This window comes from Crassostrea angulata, chromosome 10, assembly GCF_025612915.1.
Source record: "Crassostrea angulata isolate pt1a10 chromosome 10, ASM2561291v2, whole genome shotgun sequence".
Taxonomy (NCBI): Eukaryota; Metazoa; Mollusca; class Bivalvia; order Ostreida; family Ostreidae; genus Magallana; species Magallana angulata.
Genome location: NC_069120.1, coordinates 19,383,760 through 19,403,287, shown reverse-complemented (window position 1 = coordinate 19,403,287; position 19,528 = coordinate 19,383,760). Strand labels below are relative to the sequence as shown.

General features: G+C 34.4%; 1 protein-coding gene across 4 annotated transcripts in view; it reads right to left on the bottom strand.

Moving 5' to 3' along the window:
• Positions 1-232: 232 nt before the first annotated feature.
• LOC128165328 (receptor-type guanylate cyclase Gyc76C-like) overlaps positions 233-19,528 on the bottom strand; it is a 32,045-nt gene continuing 12,749 nt past the window's right edge. For 3 of the 4 annotated variants that reach the window (XM_052829747.1, XM_052829748.1, XM_052829746.1), the window contains 20 exons: positions 16,385-16,688; positions 11,209-11,355; positions 10,385-10,560; positions 10,010-10,145; positions 9,465-9,613; positions 8,629-8,734; positions 8,316-8,394; positions 6,001-6,136; positions 5,498-5,653; positions 5,280-5,384; positions 5,090-5,161; positions 4,383-4,545; positions 4,070-4,213; positions 3,786-3,960; positions 2,937-3,077; positions 2,443-2,566; positions 2,053-2,296; positions 1,584-1,682; positions 1,390-1,481; positions 233-1,195 (listed from right to left, as the gene is read on the bottom strand). In XM_052829747.1, coding sequence (XP_052685707.1) covers positions 590-1,195; positions 1,390-1,481; positions 1,584-1,682; positions 2,053-2,296; positions 2,443-2,566; positions 2,937-3,077; positions 3,786-3,960; positions 4,070-4,213; positions 4,383-4,545; positions 5,090-5,161; positions 5,280-5,384; positions 5,498-5,653; positions 6,001-6,136; positions 8,316-8,394; positions 8,629-8,734; positions 9,465-9,613; positions 10,010-10,145; positions 10,385-10,560; positions 11,209-11,355; positions 16,385-16,688 — 3,354 coding nt within the window. In that variant the 3' untranslated portion in view covers positions 233-589. The remainder of the gene's footprint in view (positions 1,196-1,389; positions 1,482-1,583; positions 1,683-2,052; positions 2,297-2,442; positions 2,567-2,936; positions 3,078-3,785; positions 3,961-4,069; positions 4,214-4,382; positions 4,546-5,089; positions 5,162-5,279; positions 5,385-5,497; positions 5,654-6,000; positions 6,137-8,315; positions 8,395-8,628; positions 8,735-9,464; positions 9,614-10,009; positions 10,146-10,384; positions 10,561-11,208; positions 11,356-16,384; positions 16,689-19,528) is intronic. The other variant, XM_052829749.1, reaches the window with a different exon arrangement.

Sequence of the window (19,528 nt, the reverse complement as noted above, 5' to 3'; positions counted from 1 at the left end):
ATATTAATAGCATAACATTTTATTGTACTGGAAACACTTTAAAAAATGGCGAATTATGGGGGCCAAATTTAACTCATATCATATATAGTTCTTTGGCCTAGTGGTGATGTGAAAAGGACGGACACTGGACAACAGGAGATAAAAAATGCTCACTAGAACCTTTGGTACAGGTGAGCTAAAGATCCCGTACACGATTAATTGTAAACATAATGAAAATAAAAGCAAGTAATGATTAAGTTACTGAGAATTAAATACTCATTTTATTATACTTCCTCGAGCATACATAACATACAATATAATAAAACATGATAGGCAACTCTCTCTCTCTCTCTCTCTGACCCGTGAAATGGAATTGATATGGTCGCACACGAAATGTTCATGTTTGGAATGAAATATATCACATTGCGCTTTATTTTTATACAATCGATCAAAATGCATTATATATGATCTGACAATGAATTATAACATTTACATTCACGTGTAAATACATCTGTAAATGTATCTGTGACAAATAGATTATTCTACTTAAATGCAATTATAAATTTGATATTCGTTGGCCCCGTAGCTGTATCTTGTTCATATAATGGCATCACACTGCCGAGTCCGACATCAGGGACGTGTACTCTGGCACACTTTCCGAGTTTAACTTATACATTTCCCGGTTATTGTTCCTGGCACTTCTCGGTCTTTCCGGGGCCCTGTCCACGAGCTTGATCTGAGTTCTATTGCCCACGGAGAGATGCCGAGTCTTCTCCTGAGCGTCAGGGTCACTGTCGTAGAAATCGTGGTCAGAGATCAGCGCCGTGCGCTCTACAATGTCCTGTCCGGAACCCATCAGTTTGATATCACTGAATCGTTTGTCTTCCGAGAGAATTCCATTCGGAACATACCGCAATTTGGAGGAAAATGAGCGGATGTCTTTTGGTGAGCTAAATTGATCGTGGTGGTTGATTTTTGGAGAATCTTCACGAGAGGAATTGATCTCATTCTCTCTGAAAATCTCCATAAATGGCTGACTGTCTTCGCCCTGCGAGGGTTCACTGATTTCCGGTTTTGAGAACTGCATGTAAGCCTGCCGAGTAGCTTGGGCCCACGGTGTATTCATTTTCATTGTTTGACTACACCTTTGTAGTCTCTGGCGCCTGATGTGAGCATCCTCGCTAATTAACCAGTAAGTAAACATTTCTCCTTTACCCTTAAATAGAAAAAAAATTGACTGATCCGACCATATAATTACAGGGACACATACATAACAAAAAGTATGACATTTTGACAAACATGTAACTATATAGTTTAACACTAGACAGACCTTTTAAATCTATTACGGATAGTCAAATTTCACGAGTGAAAGATCTCTCTCTCTCTCTCTCTCTCTCTCTCTGTATTCACCTTCATTTCCACTAGTCCCCTCGGCTCCAGCTTGTAACCACCTAGTTTGTCTAATAAACCCTTGCAGGCCTCACTGCAGTGAATTTTTAATGCTGAAACAAGTTAAAAAAAACAATTGTTTTTATTCCGCCTGTTGTTTAACATTTTAAATAATCATTTCAGAGTGTTTAATTAATCATGCACAGAATGCTTACGTTCGCCATTGGATTCCATTCTTGAGGCCGTATTCACTGTGTCACCAAACAGGGTATACCTCGGCATAGTAAGGCCGACAACTCCAGCAACACAGGGACCTATAAAAAGATCGATGTTAATATCCTGAGAGATTGCAAAATATCCTCATAATCAATACTAATTACTTTTAATTAGTGTGCATCAAAATGATACCTTTTGAATTATGAGTATACATGCTGCTTTAAATAATTGTAATAAACAGTTAATATACAATATCGATAGTGTACCTCTTTTAATGTATGAAATACAGTCATTAATTAGGCGTAATAATTGTTTTCTGAAAGTTTCAGACATGAACATGAAGAGCAGACGCTTTCTTATTTATATAACGAAATTAAATATCCCGAAACAAATTTTGATAAAAAAAAAAAAACAAAGAAAATTTTGCGCCCCTCCCCATTTTTGCTCCGCAGTCTTAGGCAGACTGACCTGAATGCATCCCGATTCTTAATTTCAGAGTTTCGTCTTGAAGGAAAGTTATTCGGAAAGTTTTTATGGCACGAAGAAGTTCCAGCGACATCGAGGCTACCTCGCCTGCATGTGTGTCGCCGTTCCTGATTGGAAGACCACTGACGACCATGTAAGCATCACCAATGGTTTCCACTTTGTATACGTCATAATTCTTGATGATGGAATCAAACATGGTGTACAGAGAATTCAACATCCGAACTACCTGGTTACAGGAAAAGTAAAGAAAAAAGCATTTAAAGGTCGTTTACAGTCACGGCAAAATTTTCTCTTCTATAATAAACATCTTGCATTTATTAAATCATTGAAAGTTTACAATGTCATTTAAAAGAAAACTTGTTTACAGTTTACCTCCATAGGGGTAATTTTTGCCGAGAGTGTTGTAAACCCACAGATGTCACTGAAGTAGATCGTAACGGATGCATAGACCTCTGGCTTTACGAAATGTCCTTGTTTAAGTTGGTCGGCTATTGGTCTACAAACAAGAAGTATATATGTGTAATACTATAGACGTATTATATTTGGCGTGTACGATATTTGGCGGAAATTAGTTTTTGAGCCATTGGCATGGAATTAATTTAAATTAGCTTATTCTTGGATGCTCCTATTCTTTTACACGTGTGCCTGACATATCAGTTTAGCGATGTACTTGATTTAGCGGAAGCCGCATTCTGCCAAAAACGCTTATTAGAATTCACAGCCAAAGTACTCCGTTTACGGAGCCAAATAAAATTTTCTAGGCTATCATTGCTATTATATTATTGCTATTATACTATTATATCACTATCATTATTATATCGATATAATTATTATATTATTGCTATTATTCTATACATTAAGTTTACCGAGGCAGCATTCGGTGAAGAAGTGTTTCCGTCTTTTTCTTTTCGTCCGCGAGCTGTATGGTCCTGCTCTCCACCAGTTCCTCTAGATGGTTCTGGTACGACTCCATCATTGTCATGATTTGGTCAAAAATGTTTCTCTTCCTGTTTAAACACAATTTTCAATTGATATTAAATACTTCACACAATATATATGGACATTGGTTGTATTATTCGAGGAAAATACACATCTCAATCTCCGACTTTATACATCTAATACTGTAATTTGTTTTCTGAAAACGTAATTACTCATCTGCTTGACCACCGGCACAGATATTTATATTCCTTTGGTCGTTTTACTCAGGGTTCTGGAATAATCATCGTCCGTGGTGGCTCTATATTTGTGAATTTAGTGGATGATTTACATGTACATCCCAACGAGCCACAAACTTGGTTTTTGCATTTCTCGTAGTACATGTACACTAGTAATAGTTATCTGTCTTACTGAGTCGATTACAAATGAAATAAAATCTCCACAAACCAGAAAATATTTAACATTGAAACAAGCCATGTGCATTTACTACCAATGATAAAAAATAATTTTGCAAATTGCGTAAACCTGATCTTTTTTTAAAACGTGTTTAGCAATAAATTCCAAATAATGCTTTGTAAATCAGTAGAACTAATTTTCTTAACGAATACTGTGAAACTCTCTACCTTTTTTCCTATTCATTGAAGTAGGAAACATTAAGGATAAAATTCAAAACTTTGATCGGGTAATTATAATTCCTCTTTGTAGTTAAAAAGCTTAAGTAATCCGTAGATTGAAATTCATAAAAAAAAGAAAAAAAGCAAGAAATATGGAAAACTTACATTCCCTCCCGCATTTTATGTAGTGTTTTGTAAATACACCGGAAATCGGGCCTGTCTTCCGGCGATTCACTCCAACAATCCACCATGCAGTCAATTATATATTTATCACATTTTAAGGAACTAGTGTCTGGTCGGAATGGAAACACACCACCATCAATAACACGGTAAACAATATCTGTAAATATAACCAAATATCAACACAACAGGTACATGCATATGTAATGGCTGAAATGTTCTAATCGATTAAAATGTTTTTAAATTAGTGAAAATAAAAATTTTGGTACCTTTTGGGACCATGTTACAGAAACCAAAAGGTCCACATCTCCCAAAGATTTCGTGGAGAATGATACCGAAAGCATAGACATCCCCCTTAGACGACCCTCTTTTCTGAGGACTACGTAACTCTTCTGGGGCCCGCCAAAATAAATCTGTCCGAAAGAATTAAAAAGTGCGAATTATTTACAAAAGTGAGTTAAATTTATAGAAAAAAAGAAAGTGTTAAAACAAAACCTATCTAACTAATCGTAATGTTTATACATATACCATTTAAAAAAAAAAATCTTACATCGTTTGCATAAAAATGATAATTTTAATTACTTCTGTAGTACGCATGCTCGTCCTCCTTCCGGTACGTTTTGGCGCGGATTTCTAGCAGAGCAAAGTCGGACACCTGGAGCGTCCAACGACTGTTTACAACACAGTTAGACGACTTAAAATTGCCGTGACATCCTAGCTCGCTGTTGTGTAGAAATAGCAGTCCCTGGAACAATATATTCATGCATCAATTTATTACAAATGTATTTTTTCTACTCTCATTTGCTTATCCCATTTTTTATCGTGCAATATAGTATAGTGATATATTTTATGTATGCTCAAGAAATCCAGTCTTTTGTTAATTCTAGCTACATGTACATACCTAATTGAAATTGAAATACAAGAAATATAATTATTCCTCCACTTTTGTCGCATGGAACCACTCGTTATTAATTATTACAATATATCTTATCTTAAAAACCTGTCAGTGTTAATTCCCCCAATGAGAGTCGTTGATATCTGAATAACTGTGAATACCTTGCAATTAGGTTTTCCATTTGAGAGGGAAACAGAAATAACCAAGATTTATTTGTCATTCGTATTTGTTACTTTGCAAAACATTTTATATTTGTACTTCAAACGGAAAATAATCAGAAAGAAATTTTTGGAATAATGAAGACCACACAAAATCACATCACACTTCTGATCAATATCACCCACGTGCATTTATCGAAATTAATCATTCCAAATATTCAGTGATGGTAATGTACCTGAATCATGTCTTTAATGAGGGAGGCGATAAACATATCGTCGAGTTTCACGTCTTCATTTTCGAGGATATCCTGTAATGCACATTACTTTAGAAATATCATACTAAAAGCTTTTGACCAGTAATAATATAAAGGAATATTTATTTTTAAAAAAGGTTTTCATATTCATAATCCTAATTGCTATTCGTACCTGTAAACTGCCCTTCGAACAGTATTCAGTGAGGATGGTAAACCTCGGATGATCAATGCAGGCTCCGATAAACGCATTGACGTTGCTATGTCGCAAGTCTTTCATCTACATAATATCAGTTATATATAATTATATATATCAGTGACATAGCTTTGTACACATAAGAATACATGTTAATGGAGAATGCCACTCAAAAGTTCGGCCATGAAATACCATACCACTTTCATTTCCTTTTGCATTTTTCGATTGATGACCAGTGACTTGATTTCATATTTCTTGATGGCGACTAGCTGGCCCTTATAGTAGCTGGTGACAGCGTACACTTGTTGGTTAGACGCTCTGGAATCCATGGAATGTTGGCTGTTTAACGAAAGCTGTCAAAAAAGAGACCAGTTCCTTAACATGTAAACTATGTACCAAAATATTCTTATCTTCAAATAAAAAAAATCATAAAAAAGTTATATTTGTGTAACCCCCTCCTCCCCCAATTAATTTTTAAAAAACCTAACAGACCAAAACAGCAAATACATGCCAGATAAAAAATTATCAAAGAAGATTAGTCTGTGACTGTGGCATATCAGTTTGCATTATTTAGCAACAACTGAATGATACTAAAGTTCAAAAGTACATCTGTCGATGAGAGACCTAAAAATCCAAATATTTTCCAAAAGATCCTTCGCTCGATTAATCTAAAACGAGTCGGAGCTTTATTCTGCATTACCTTGCTACCATATGCATCTTTCTTGTCCTGGTCCATGACGAACTCTGCGTTTTTGTGGCCGGACAACGAGGCATGGATCTCGGCTTTATCCACCTTCCACAAGAGACCGGCGATCTCTTGTTCATATTTCCAATTTCTGAAATAAAATCCAATTACTGGTTGGGATATAAATTATATATATCATCATTCATAAATCATATATACGTGTATAGATTATGTGACTAAAGACAAAATATACGTGTTTTCAATTTCAACGCAAGTACATGTATATCTGATAACAGAACATTAAGTATGCTACAGTGAAATAAATCTGAACCTATTTAGATCAACTTGTATTTTTGCAGAGATGATCGATGCTTTAAATAAAATGAAATACGTTGTTTCAGATTTGTCTGGTATTCGGTAAATGGCAACAAGTCAATAAATAAGACCAATTTAAATTAATATACAGTTTTATTGACTGCCTCGGCAATTTATACAGGAAATTCTGTACATATATCAGAGTTCACGAGTATCGCAGCATCTTACTTCAATCACACTAAAACAAATTTTTACGACTTTCCCCTTCTCTTGGCGGTTGGGAATCGGCCTATATCTGAAAGCATTTTTCACCATTACATTAAACTTGATCAAAAAGCTATTAATTACAGTGCAATTCTTTCCTCTGGTGTTTTAGATTTTATTGTTTCTCAGAACTACACTTTTAACTCCCCGGCCCGACATACTCGAGGTCTATCTCTACTGGGACGAGAGCAAACGCTATTCACTACAGCAGAATACAGTATCCACTTTTTTCAATACTTAAGGACCACTGTCATAAAAATGTACTTAACTTTATTTTTAATTCATTCACATTTACGTTTTTATTTATTGTAGAAAAACAATAGCTCTGCGGTTCGGTGAACAAAGGGTATATCGACCAAATTCATAAAACGTACCCTTTTGTACATGTAATAAAAAACTGATGGTAAATTTAGTGTATGTTACAATTATTGTCATTGGGAAACTGATCATTTTCATCAGACGACAAGAACGGACTGTGTATCATTGCGCGATGATAACAGGCAGACATGGTGAGATCCTCTTTGGTTTCTGTGTGGGTAAACCGATTAGGAGTTATATAAAAAAATCGAACACTTGAGAGTTCCATGATGAATGACAGATCCCCCATAACTAGGTTAAGAGATTCGCAATGATGGAACACAGTATCAGTCTGACGGAATGCATTCAATTAACGAAACTGGTTTAGTAGCGTCGAGGTGAAATAAATAGTAGTGTGTACGATAAACAGCAGTATACAGTATGCCAATGATATAAGATTTTGATATGCTGTTGTAATATTCTATATGATGTACTTTTACGTTTGCCTTATATTTGTAGAAGTCTCGAAAGATTTATACAAAAAGAGATTATGTGAGCAAAAACAATTTATATTTTAGATCTTCAGTTTCGTTACCAGAGCAATTACTTATGAGTTATTTGCTTTCTTCTTAATTGTGGGTCTTTGAGATTAGACATATTATTTTAACACACCTAGTCCATCTAAGAATGTCTTCTTCATTACAGTCATAACACAGTATCGTAATTTGCTGGAATATTGTTTCTATGGAATGAAGCATACAATTTAGAAACTACAAAGGGGAAGGGATTTCTAAGGAAAATACCATGAGGTATATTAATTTAAATACTTTCATGTTAAATACTAAAATCTGATTGGTTTAGATGTAGTTAATAATTCGTTTTATTACCCTCAGCGTTAGCAACGGGTAACATAACGAATTGTTACATGCGCGTAAATGATGCGCGTACGGTTCGCAGTAGAATTCAAGTCATTCCTATAGAAAAGCATTTAAGTTTTCTTTAAAATTGACATTCAGTATAATAAAATAAATAGTGCCTGTTTGGGAGGATAACAGTTGAAATCGACACCCTTCGAAAATCATTGTCAACCTCCGCTTCGCGTCGGTTGACAATGGTTTTCTCGGGGTGTCAATTTCAACTGTTATCCTCCCAAACAGGCACTATTTATATAATAGTTACTGGTAGAAGGTGACAAGAAATTACCGTTATTTCAGGTCACTACAAAAACAATCAGGTAATTACCCTTTCGGCTAACCTCGTTTTTTGGCTATTTAAAGTAAAAACCAAATTCATACACAGTCTTATCGACAAAACAAAAAACTGTTTGGATGGTTTTTATTTACTTTCAATGTACTAGTATCTGTCCGATGGAAATGATTGCTGAAATTCACTAGAAAATGCTGTTGATGTAATGATAAATACGATGGAATATACCTGGGGGCAAATGTCCTTACCTGTATGCTATCCCTGCCCCTATCAGACAAAGCACAAGAATGCCTCCCACGGTGCCTAGTACTATCTCCAACGTATACTCTGCAAGGTAAAAAAAAAACCTCAGATTAGTAAAAACATACGTAGTGCTTGAGCTTAATTTCAAATTGCATAATGAACGATTGATGAAAAAAAAATTCCATGACTAGAAACCGTTAATAATATAATTGAAATGCGTGTGTGAAGGTGTATTGTTATCTATCATGAATCATCTACTGTGTTCTCCTAAGGGTTTGGATGTGACGTCATGTGACGTCATGTATACATTGTACTAACGTTTTGGGGGAATACACCTTTGTCTTCTGTACCCACATTCTGGTTCATCAATCGGGGGGAAGCCCGAGACCCAGTCTATGAGGTCAGGGCCGTACATTCTCAGCACCTGGAACAAAAGTTTGCTAACTCTTTATAATGTTAATTCTGTTCAATATCATAAACCAAGATTTACCATTGTGTGTTCTATATAATACGTGTTACAAATGCTAACAATGTTGCAATGTGCGAGCTCTATTTTTACTGAGTATATCATTAAGAATGTCTTGATATAAGAGATTTGTACTGCCTCTTGCTACTAACACAATAAAACCAAAATAAAATGGAATCATGATTTTGTCAAAGCTACTTGTTTACAGAGCAGTTGCTGTGTAGCTTTGTTTTTCTTCGCTTTTTATTTAAACTCCAATATAAAAACTAATCAAATTGCTTTCGTAACAAATGAATATCATTGATTCACTTGACATCCAGTAATGACTGGTGAATAACACAAGATAACATGTTAATCTTTTCTTTCTTTAATTTTGGTCAGATTCCAAAGACTCTGAATGTTTTTAACTAAAAAGGAAACCATCCCAATCATCTAATCAGCGGACCATTTACCACGGGCCGATGAAGGGGCTCTATTATTCCAAGTCTCTCATTAATGGACAGTAAATGAAACAAAATCAATGGGAACTGGCATCCTACAGTTTCATTCATTCAAAACTCATTTTTCTATCAGGAAATTACACAGAGGCCTTAGTAACGCTACTTTGCGGTGATTTCACTGTCTTCTGCATTTCCATCCTAAGAAAATGAAACGTCGACCCAGATCAAGAAAATTTACTTCAATTTACCGGAAGAGAACCATCGCTGGATTGAAAATGGCCGACCGGCTGCATGGAGTACTTTGTGACGGGATTGTCGATCTCCATTCTTGCCAGCAGAGTATAGTTCCCTTCCGCGTCGCCGTTCTGGTCTATGAAGGTGGATGTCCCTTGAATACCTAATGAGGAAGAGTATAGTAGTTAGTTAAAAGATTAATAAGGTTTACATCCAAAAACCCTAGTCTTCTGCATATTAGTGAACATCCGATTAACTGACCTAAACAAGTATCATAATACACAATTATTATGGTATAATGGTTGAAATAGAATTTTTTTTATGTAACCCTCTTGATATAAATGTCCAAATTTTTTATCTTTTTTTCTCCAAAATTTTTATTTGCTTTGTCTTGTTATAAATTTCGTTTGCTCATGTCTATTCTAAAAATGTTTAAAGAAAATGAAGTTAATCAAAGTACTTAATAAAATAGACTGACGTCATATTTGGATACAAAGAATAATTCATTATGCAAGATCATCAGACAAAATCTACTAATATTTATTAAAGTTCAACATACTTTCATAACTCTGGTTTAACAGCGAATGAATAATTGCCGTGCCATTTGTGATTTCCCCTCCCTCCAGTAGAAGTTGATGAGCAGCCTTCGCATACAAGATAACTGCATCGAACAGATAGGCAGCATACACAGTAATCTGTAAAACACAAATAAATCAAAGTACTGGTAGTACTGATATAAAGGTAAATGTTATCAAATTGATCGTCTCTCAAATTGTCAGCTATAGGTGCTACACGTAGTTAGTGGCTTTAACCTGGCACTTGAACAGTTCTAATAAAGTAAATAAATGCTTACGCAAAAAAGACATCACTGTTTACCTGTGCAGAAAAAATGGAGTCTAAATGTTCACTTAAAGTAAACTTAAACTATATTTACCACTTTTTGATAAGAAGAGAATGGATTAAAGAAGTTGAATGGCGGCTCTTCGTTGAATACCCTGACTTTATCCTGGAACTGTGTGTAGTTTTCGCTTGAGTAAGGACTAAGTGTGATGATCAGCAGAGATCGGGCGGCGTCCGCGTTTCTCTTCTCCTCAGGGTTATCTATCGTTCCTAAGAGTCATATAATTAATTCACGTTGAAATCAATATATGTATGTACATGTACAATACTATCACCGAGGTAAAATCTTAAAAGAAATATGGATATTTGTACTAATACATAGTACTGTTAGTGAAATTATTACCACCAATAATTTTATTATTATTTGTTTTATTCACACGTAATGCAGAACGTCCATTTCAGTAAAATAGCACTGCATAGAGATACCGAGAGTAGTCAGTTCTGTTACTTACTACGTTTTCGATCAAATTCTTGTATTAGTGACAGCTAGATGAGATAATTAAAGACACATTTTTTTCTAGTAATGGAGTTTTTATGTCATCTTCTGAAGGAAATCGTACGTTTGGTATTTTGCCAATATATACGATTCTGCTCAGTGTCTATTCATTTATTTTTTATGCAGCATCATTTTTTAAAAACCCAGACAATTAGCTAAGTGTTTTTTGCCAGCGCAAAGAGGCAAGCAAAACAATATAATCTAATACGGGGTATCCAGTAATCATATCGAAAAATAACTTATTAAGCTAATCCATGATAATAGTTGGCCTTTTCGAGACAAAACGTTACCGTACGATCAGTTTTAGATGCACGAAGTAATCTTGACAAAGTGTACATTGTACATGACTTTTCGCAGCTTACGTTTAAAGTATTTGAGGGTATCTGTTCTGTCAAACGTCACGTGATCCACAAAGATGACGATGTACTCGCCAGTGTCCAATAGGCCTCGATCGTAAAGGTTGGTCATTAGATCCACCACGCCATTTAAATCTCCCAAGAAAACATACACTGCAAATACAAAACTTCATGTATCATATAGTTAAGACACAGGCGTCGGAACGGGGAGTAGAGGGGGGGGGGGGTGACTGGAGGGTGGGGGGGGGCTTAGCCCCTCTCCACTTTTTTGCAAAGTTAGACATTACCATAACCATAATAATTTTTCTGCTTGTCACGATTTCTGATGAGTGAAGCACCCTTCTTTCAATTTGCTGCCGACGCCACTTAAAGATTGAGATAGGCGTCACGTGTTATTCAGCACTACCTTTAAAGTAATGCCATTATTGCGACTTATATCTTGCAAATAGATTTTGCACAGTCATGTTAATTTTGCCTTTTCCTCCTTCCATTTCAGGTTAATGAAGTAGGAGCATGGTAAAAAAAATCGCCTAAAGATTGAATTTTTGTTAATTACATGTATGTCAAGGCTATTTTCATTATTAATGGAGCACGCATATTCTGCATTACTAAGTATAGTTATTGGGTGAAGGCACTGAAACCAATTAAAATCTTAAAATTGAGAAAAAAACCCCAAACAGTCTTCCGCAAAGACTAATAAACCGTAACTCAGAGACTATGTTGGTGGCACCCTACGGAAATTGATAAAAACCAAACTAATCCCATCCTAAAGTAAACTGTATCGATACAGGTTTGGTTGTTTGCCGTGTTAAGGCTAGGTTGTCATGCAAGACTATAGGCGGTGCTGCCTTGTTTTGCTACCGAACCAATTTCCTATTGTCTCATATCTTATCTCATTTGATTTAATGACATAGATGTAATAAAAACGATGACATAACAGTTTTACTGTCTGGAGGAGAAAGTACTTTCAATTACCGGAGAAAAGCAATAACACTCTTTTGTTTTTGTTTTTTTTAGTTTTCGTGAAGATGAAAAAGTGTAAGAATATGAAAACTTCACATTTACACTTCTTGGGGAAAGGTGCTTTTCAAAATTAATTTAACGTTGATTTTTGTTTTCTAACACGTACGTACATGTATTTGACGTACATCGATATTCTAAACATTTGTTGTAATGTTGTATCTGCTGATCCTACATAGGACTATATTTTCAGCACAGTTGTGTAAAGAGTACCTGACTATAGTAATACTATAATATCTTGAATGGATAGTAAGCACTGATCGAATAAATTAATAACTTCAAATTCCCCTTCTCTTCTCAGTGCGTCAATGCCATTGTGACTATTTTTAGACACCAATCGTAATCAAGTGACACTCAAAATCAATGTCTAAAACAACTCGGGCTGTTTATATTTCGAATTACGATTGAGTTCTAACGACTTGTAAACTGATAAGTGATGACAAAGAAAAAGATGGTCCAGTGTTGGTTCCTCTGAGTTAGGGCGCATTTAGTTTGACCTTTTTAGCACTTTTTTGCAGTGTCTTCTGAATTGACATTTGTTGCCAGTAACGACAATTGCTTCAAATTATGTCCAGTAATCAGACTGAATACAGTGATTTAAAAAAAATTGTATAAATCCGCTTAACTTCTTTCATGACCTGTTTGCACGTACATCTAGTTATTTTTCCATAGTAACAACATCTTTCTGGATATCAATCTTTTTTTATATATAAATTCAATGCAGTTTGTCTAAAAATGTCCTTAGTATGTACTTGATATAATAAAACATGAGCATCAGTGATGTAGGTTTTTGTAAGAGGGCTCTAAAAGTAAATTTCTTGCAAATTTTGACTAAAAAAATCAGACTTTTTGTATATCTTTGCAAAATTTTATCCAGGAAGTCAATCAAATTCCTTAATATTTTTTTTTAGATTTAAAACGGACCTTATAGATGTTTTAAACTTACCACATGTTGAAATTGGATAAAAAATATACAATAAAATGATTAATGTTAATAAATTTTCAAAGATTGCATGATTTTGATCATTTCTCTCGGCAAGCCTTCCGCACGAAAATATAGTTCACTACAAAACTGACATGTTTATCAATTTTACATTAATTATTTGTTGTGAAAGAATTAAGTAATAATTTCTCTGTGCAAAAATGATAAATACATTTATTCTTAAGGAAATGTGCCCAGTGAACTTGAAACGTGACAAGTGAGATACCTTAAGGTCTTTCGATTGTCGTGTGACGTCATTGTGAGCATTCCGGAATATTTTACCGTTATCGGTTATCTTAATAGTGTTATGTGGTGCATAGTTTTGCCAATATTTCTTGATTTATACTTGTGTTTAACACATTTTAAGCTATAAAGTGAAATGACACCAATGTTTAACAATTCATAGAGAGTAGTTTGAGTTGAAATCGCTGAATTCAATGAAAAACTGATAAAACCGTATATAGGCAAACTTGACAGAGACCACACTTCATAATTTTTTACCAGGCAAGGTAAACATTTCTTTGCAGATTTCGATAGGATATATAATGAATTACAAATGTACCAATTTTCAGTGAGTTTGAACCATTATTTCAAAAGTTATAGACGTTTTATGTTGCTAAACTGTACTTATTCATGGTTGAAAAATCGTATCAAAATGCACTGTAAATGTGATAGCTTTCATACTGGCAATTTTTAAATGGTCTTAAAATGTTAAAATACTTAAAATAAAGGATTGCGATTAATTTCTTTTAAAAATTGCTTTATAAACAATAAATGTGATGTTTGATAAGAGAGCAGTAGTTGCTATAACTGTCCTGATAGTGTACCTGTGTTAGCTCCTACAGCATGAACAAAATATTTGCAACATACCAATATTTAACTTCAATTTGATTGTTTGCATATTAATCATCAAATTTAAACAAAAATTACACAGATTAAACCATAAAAACATCGAGGGTGGAGACACCTTAACATGAATAAATTGCATGTCGACATAACTAACTCGCATGTCAACATATTTTTTTGCATGTCGACATAACTAAGTTGCATGTCAACATATTTATCTTGCATGTCAAAATCAAGATTTGCATATGTTGACATTAATAAGTAGCATCTAATATGCTGGAATTCACGTGTGGGAAATATTTGGTTTTTTTTAAATAATTCTTTTTTTTAAAACGCGGGTTATGTATTTTTTAAGCAACATCGCTACCCTCATAACCCGCATGAATCACCAAAGAAAGCATCTTATTGTTTACGTATATTTAATATTCAGACAAATAAACGAATAGATTAGATTAAATCTGAGAACATTAAAAATAATATTATTGGTTGAACTGGCATGCTTTTAAATTTTACCTACAACGGTAAAGGAGTTAAACGCAAACAAGTAAAACAAACAAATAAACATGTCCCTGCTCTTTGGAGAAAATATACTATGTCAAAGTTAATCGTTATTCATCGGGGGCTTAGATTATTACAAATTGCAAACCAACAAAGTTAAAATGTTTCTTTAAAATGCAGTGTTTTTTACGGTAATAATGGTATTAGGACGGGAAATCTATTACGCATTTCAAAGCTCATGGAAACGATGCCATTGCGTGTAAGGGATTTATTATACATATAAAACAAAAACTAAGCAGACTTTCACTGACATCTTGTAACAACAAATAGCGGAACAGATCTCGGACAGGAGAAATTGGGTTTCTATGTTATACAAAGCGAGGCATTTAATCAGGATGCTCCCGGAATAGCTTTGCCGTTCCATAACTGATAGATTCCGTGTTATCGTTCACAGGGACTACTCTAAAAGAATAAATCTAGTTTTATGACCGTCTGGCTATAAATGGCAGTATGGCCATGAAACACCAACAAACCGAAACACTTCCATCTGGGGGTTGTTTTTAATAGTAGGCGGCAGCTCCGAACTGGAGACTTTACAGTTTTTGTTTCTAAATCTGTAATTGTGTGATTATTGATAAAAGCTTGTGTAAAAATAGCCATTTTGCCTTTATAGCTTCGTATGTTGTATAAAAGTTTACAGGAGGTCGACGTGTAAAACGACGACGACATTCCAGTTGTAAATATAAGGTATCATCATTTGCATCTCCCTTTATGATTGCTAACACTAGCATCTGTTTCACTGACAGATGTGTCTCAGTTTTAAAAGAATCAATGTCAACCGATTACGACACCTGAATAAATCTTGAATATTACCAACAGATTATTTAGTCAACCTTAAAGCAGATCGGTGCAAAAGTTTCCGAATTCAGATCTCAAGCTTCTGCATCCTTTTAACCCCGAGTAATGTTAAACCGATTGAACTTAATCCTAATTTACAATTTTCATAAAGATATGTAAATTATTATTATAAGACCCCGTGAAAAATTCTCACAGAATTTGATGCTTGCATCGATTTTGCAAAGTTGACCGACTTCGGTTCGAATGACTTTTAGATAATGACTTGGAACATTAACGAAAGCATACGAAGAAATTTATAGCAACGATGTTCACGGCAAAACTCTAAGTGCCCTCATCATTATTCCTTTCGGCTGTATTGAATTTCAATTTGATAATTATATCCCTTTTTATATTACAACACTTTTTTGCCTGTCCAAATGAGTGCCATGTTTTATCTAATGTTCTTGTAATAGACGTATTTCTGCTATTTACGATTTTGGAAGAAAAATCTCAAGATACATTCAATACAAAGAATGTTTGGTATTAGAAGTTAAGATAGATTCGTTTGTCTTTTTTTTACCATCATAAATCATTCATTTTGTGTGATCATCTGTCGACAATAAATCATCACTGATTGAAATGAAAAAAACCCCTTAAACCCAAGTGACGTAAAGATAGATTTTCAACTGGACATTGTCTTTGTTGGTTTATACATATACGGATCTAAAACTGAGTGCAAAAAAGTGTTAGTTCATCAACCCCCATTTACACATAAACATCTACCACTCACCCAGATAACCACCAATCAGTTACAAACGACCATTAATGGCATTATAGTCAGAGACGGTGGGCAAAAAGCTTCGGCGTTAATGAAATTAACCATCAAATAAACTTATAAAAATTAAATTGGTCTTTAACATTGTTTTTGTGAAATATCAAGTGTCCATGGTATTCTGACCAAAAAATACCCCGATTTTTAAAAGACTTTGATTCTTTTACCTCTTGTATCAACATAAGTTCTGTCCACAATTCCGGGGAATGGGTTTCCATTGGAGAAGGGTACGTAAGGCTCCACATATTCTTGTTTGCCATTAACAGTGATGTTGAATAGTTCGGCGTACTCCAAGAGCTTGTCGGCTATTGTCCGCTGTTTGTGAGACGAGCCAACGATCATTGTGAATTTCATCCATTTGAAATGAAGAAGTAGAGCCACGAGGGACTTGGTCACTTGGACGACGGGAGGATATGTTCTCGCAAAGGTGGGGTATTTGCTTTTGATGGACACGTCATCATCGGCACATTTCTGTAAAACAAATTTCAGAAGTGAAAATTTAGTCCATTTTACATAGCCCTCCATAGTATGTTCATCACATCATTTTCAACGACCTCTTTTAATATGTTTTAAGAAATAATAAAATCCATTATAGTAACTAAATAAACATACATACAAACACATTAATGCTAAGAAGAAGGTGTTTGGTTTACGTTTGTGTCACAAGAGAAAGAAAAAAATACCTAGCGCTTTTTATACGTAATAAAATTACCGGTTATTATGAAACAAACTTAATTGAATGATAACGTCACAAATACAATTTTTCAGCAGCATTACAGAAAACATGACATTCATCTTATAACAAAAAAAATGAGCATTATAAAAATATACATGCAGTGCATTCAACAGGTAAACATAAGATTTCGTTTACTAAGACATGAGTATGACCACTTTTTGCTAGACACCATTCCAATCAAATTTATATGTAAAACTCTCTCTAAAAGCTTGCATAACGCTATCAATGTATAAATTGATGCTATACTATTTCCTCTTATTTTGCGTGTGGTGATTCCTTCTTTTGATCTTGATATTTTTAGATTTTGAGTAGTTGTATCAATTCATATCTAAAAAAATGTTTCAAGATTTCTGGCAATTGCGTTTTTCTTTAAAACTTAAACTCAAAGGAGCAGATGCAGTGTTTATATGTTTTTCATTGAATCGTGCATTTTTTGTAATTAATGACATGCATTAGTCTGGGATCTCCAACTCTGTTTGGTTAGTATAACGAGAGATAAATCAGTGAAATAAACATATTTTAAAGAAAAAATGGATGCAAAGCTTTCTGTTTATTCCATTTAATCCAAAATCTCAGAAATGTGTCTGTGCTTGTGCGCTTTCTATCTCTGAGTAATAAAATGCATTATACAAATGTTTACTTAAAATTTTACGCCTTTAGAGAAAACTCATCTAATAAACTGCTATCGAAGGAGCATAAAGATATTTAAATTTGATTTTTCCATAAAAGAAATATTCTCTTTGAATATACAATTCAGGAATGTTCGCGCCATTGCGTAATTGATGCCAAATTCAATCTTTTATCTAAGCCTTTGAAAAGAGGTAAGTGATCATGACCACTTACATTCATTTGAAATGCACATAAATTGAAGCGGTAAGCAAATAATAGGCCTATAAAGATTCTTGTCAGTAAAAAATAGGCAAATCGACATTGAAATTAATAAAACATTAAGCATCGACAGACATAACGGGCCTATAAGACTGGCTGACTTGTGGAGTGTTGTGATAAGGGGAATAAAAGAAACACAACAATTTGAAAATCGAACAAATGTTCAAACGCCGGCTTAGAAGTCAACAGTTTTGTAAGTGTGTGAAAAGGTAAAAAAAAAATCAATCGAGCTACAATACACAAAACACATTTCAGTAAGATATTGCGCTGTCAAAACGGTTTACGGGGGAATTATACTTAATTTACCCCTTCAAAAACGATTTAAAAGCAATTGGCATTCGCAGAGCCTTGTATATTTCTCATTTTTGAAAGTATGAAAACATACAAATGGTTCAGACTAATGGAAAGTATCGATATCTTAACCTGGACAAGGAAACGATCGCAAAAGAAAACAAACGTGAGAGAGAAAAGCAACAGGAGGGAATGACTTACTTTATCTAAAATAAAATTTTGATTTCTGTTTACAAATCAAAGATATATTCCCACACGTTGCGCTTTTTCTCTAAATTATTAATAATAGAGGTTAAGTTACATGTAATCAATTCATACACAGGTCAAATTCAAGCATACAAACTTCACGGGCGAAACCTCTATGTATTTTGGGTTATCCAAAGGCGAGTGAAACAGTATTTTCAGTGAAAAGACAATGATAATTACTATAAACAATACAAATCAGTGTTTTTAGCAAATTTAAATGCTAAAGCAGCACTGGTTGGATTTCTTCCTTCTCTCAAAGCCAAAAACATGACACCATCTTTTCCTTCCTATCGTGCAAAAAGATAATAATGTAAAGGAAATAAATACATTAAGATCTTTTCGATAACAAAACAATCAATGTTTTATTCTGGGTCACATACAATACTATTACGTCCTATTTTCTTTTTTATTCTGTTTTTTGTTTGTTTGCATAATCCGTGACCGCGTCTGACACCATTCACCTAGAGATCTAAAAGACTTCCGCTTTCATGAATAATTATGTATGCCACATTTGTAGAAAACCCTTCTTCCATAAAGCATTGCCTACCATCCCCACACGTATACTGCATAAGTCATTGTTTTTATATGAAACGCATGCAGTGTCTAATAGGAATCTTTATCGTCCGGCGGGAAGGGAACATTTTCATTCACTCGGTATCGTTTTACCCTATCTTTCAATAGATTATAATAATTAGAATAAGGAAGTCACACTTGTACGTTAAGAAAGGAAAGCTTTCATTTGTTTCCTCAAATGTCCTTCTGAAAGAACCTGCTACAAATTCGTAAAATCTACTAAGTTGTAGCAAGAATGCAGTGACATTTTTAAAACGCTCGTAAAATCAGCGTAAGCTCTAGACGAAAAAAGAATATCTTTTTGCAGAATACACAGCAATAAAGTTCCAATTACTTTGAATTAATGCTGAAACCAAACTTGAATCATGATAAGTTAACACTTTTCGCAGGCACCAGAGAAAAGCTTCAGATTTCTGGCTTATTTTATCTTCAGAAAATCAAAATAACAAACCATGTTTTCAATCACCACGTGTTCTACACAGGTGCGATAGAGCTGTAGGAATTGAATCGCATAATTCTTTTTTTAATGAAAGACTACACCATGCGGCTCAATGTTTGAATCAAGATACTGGTTTTT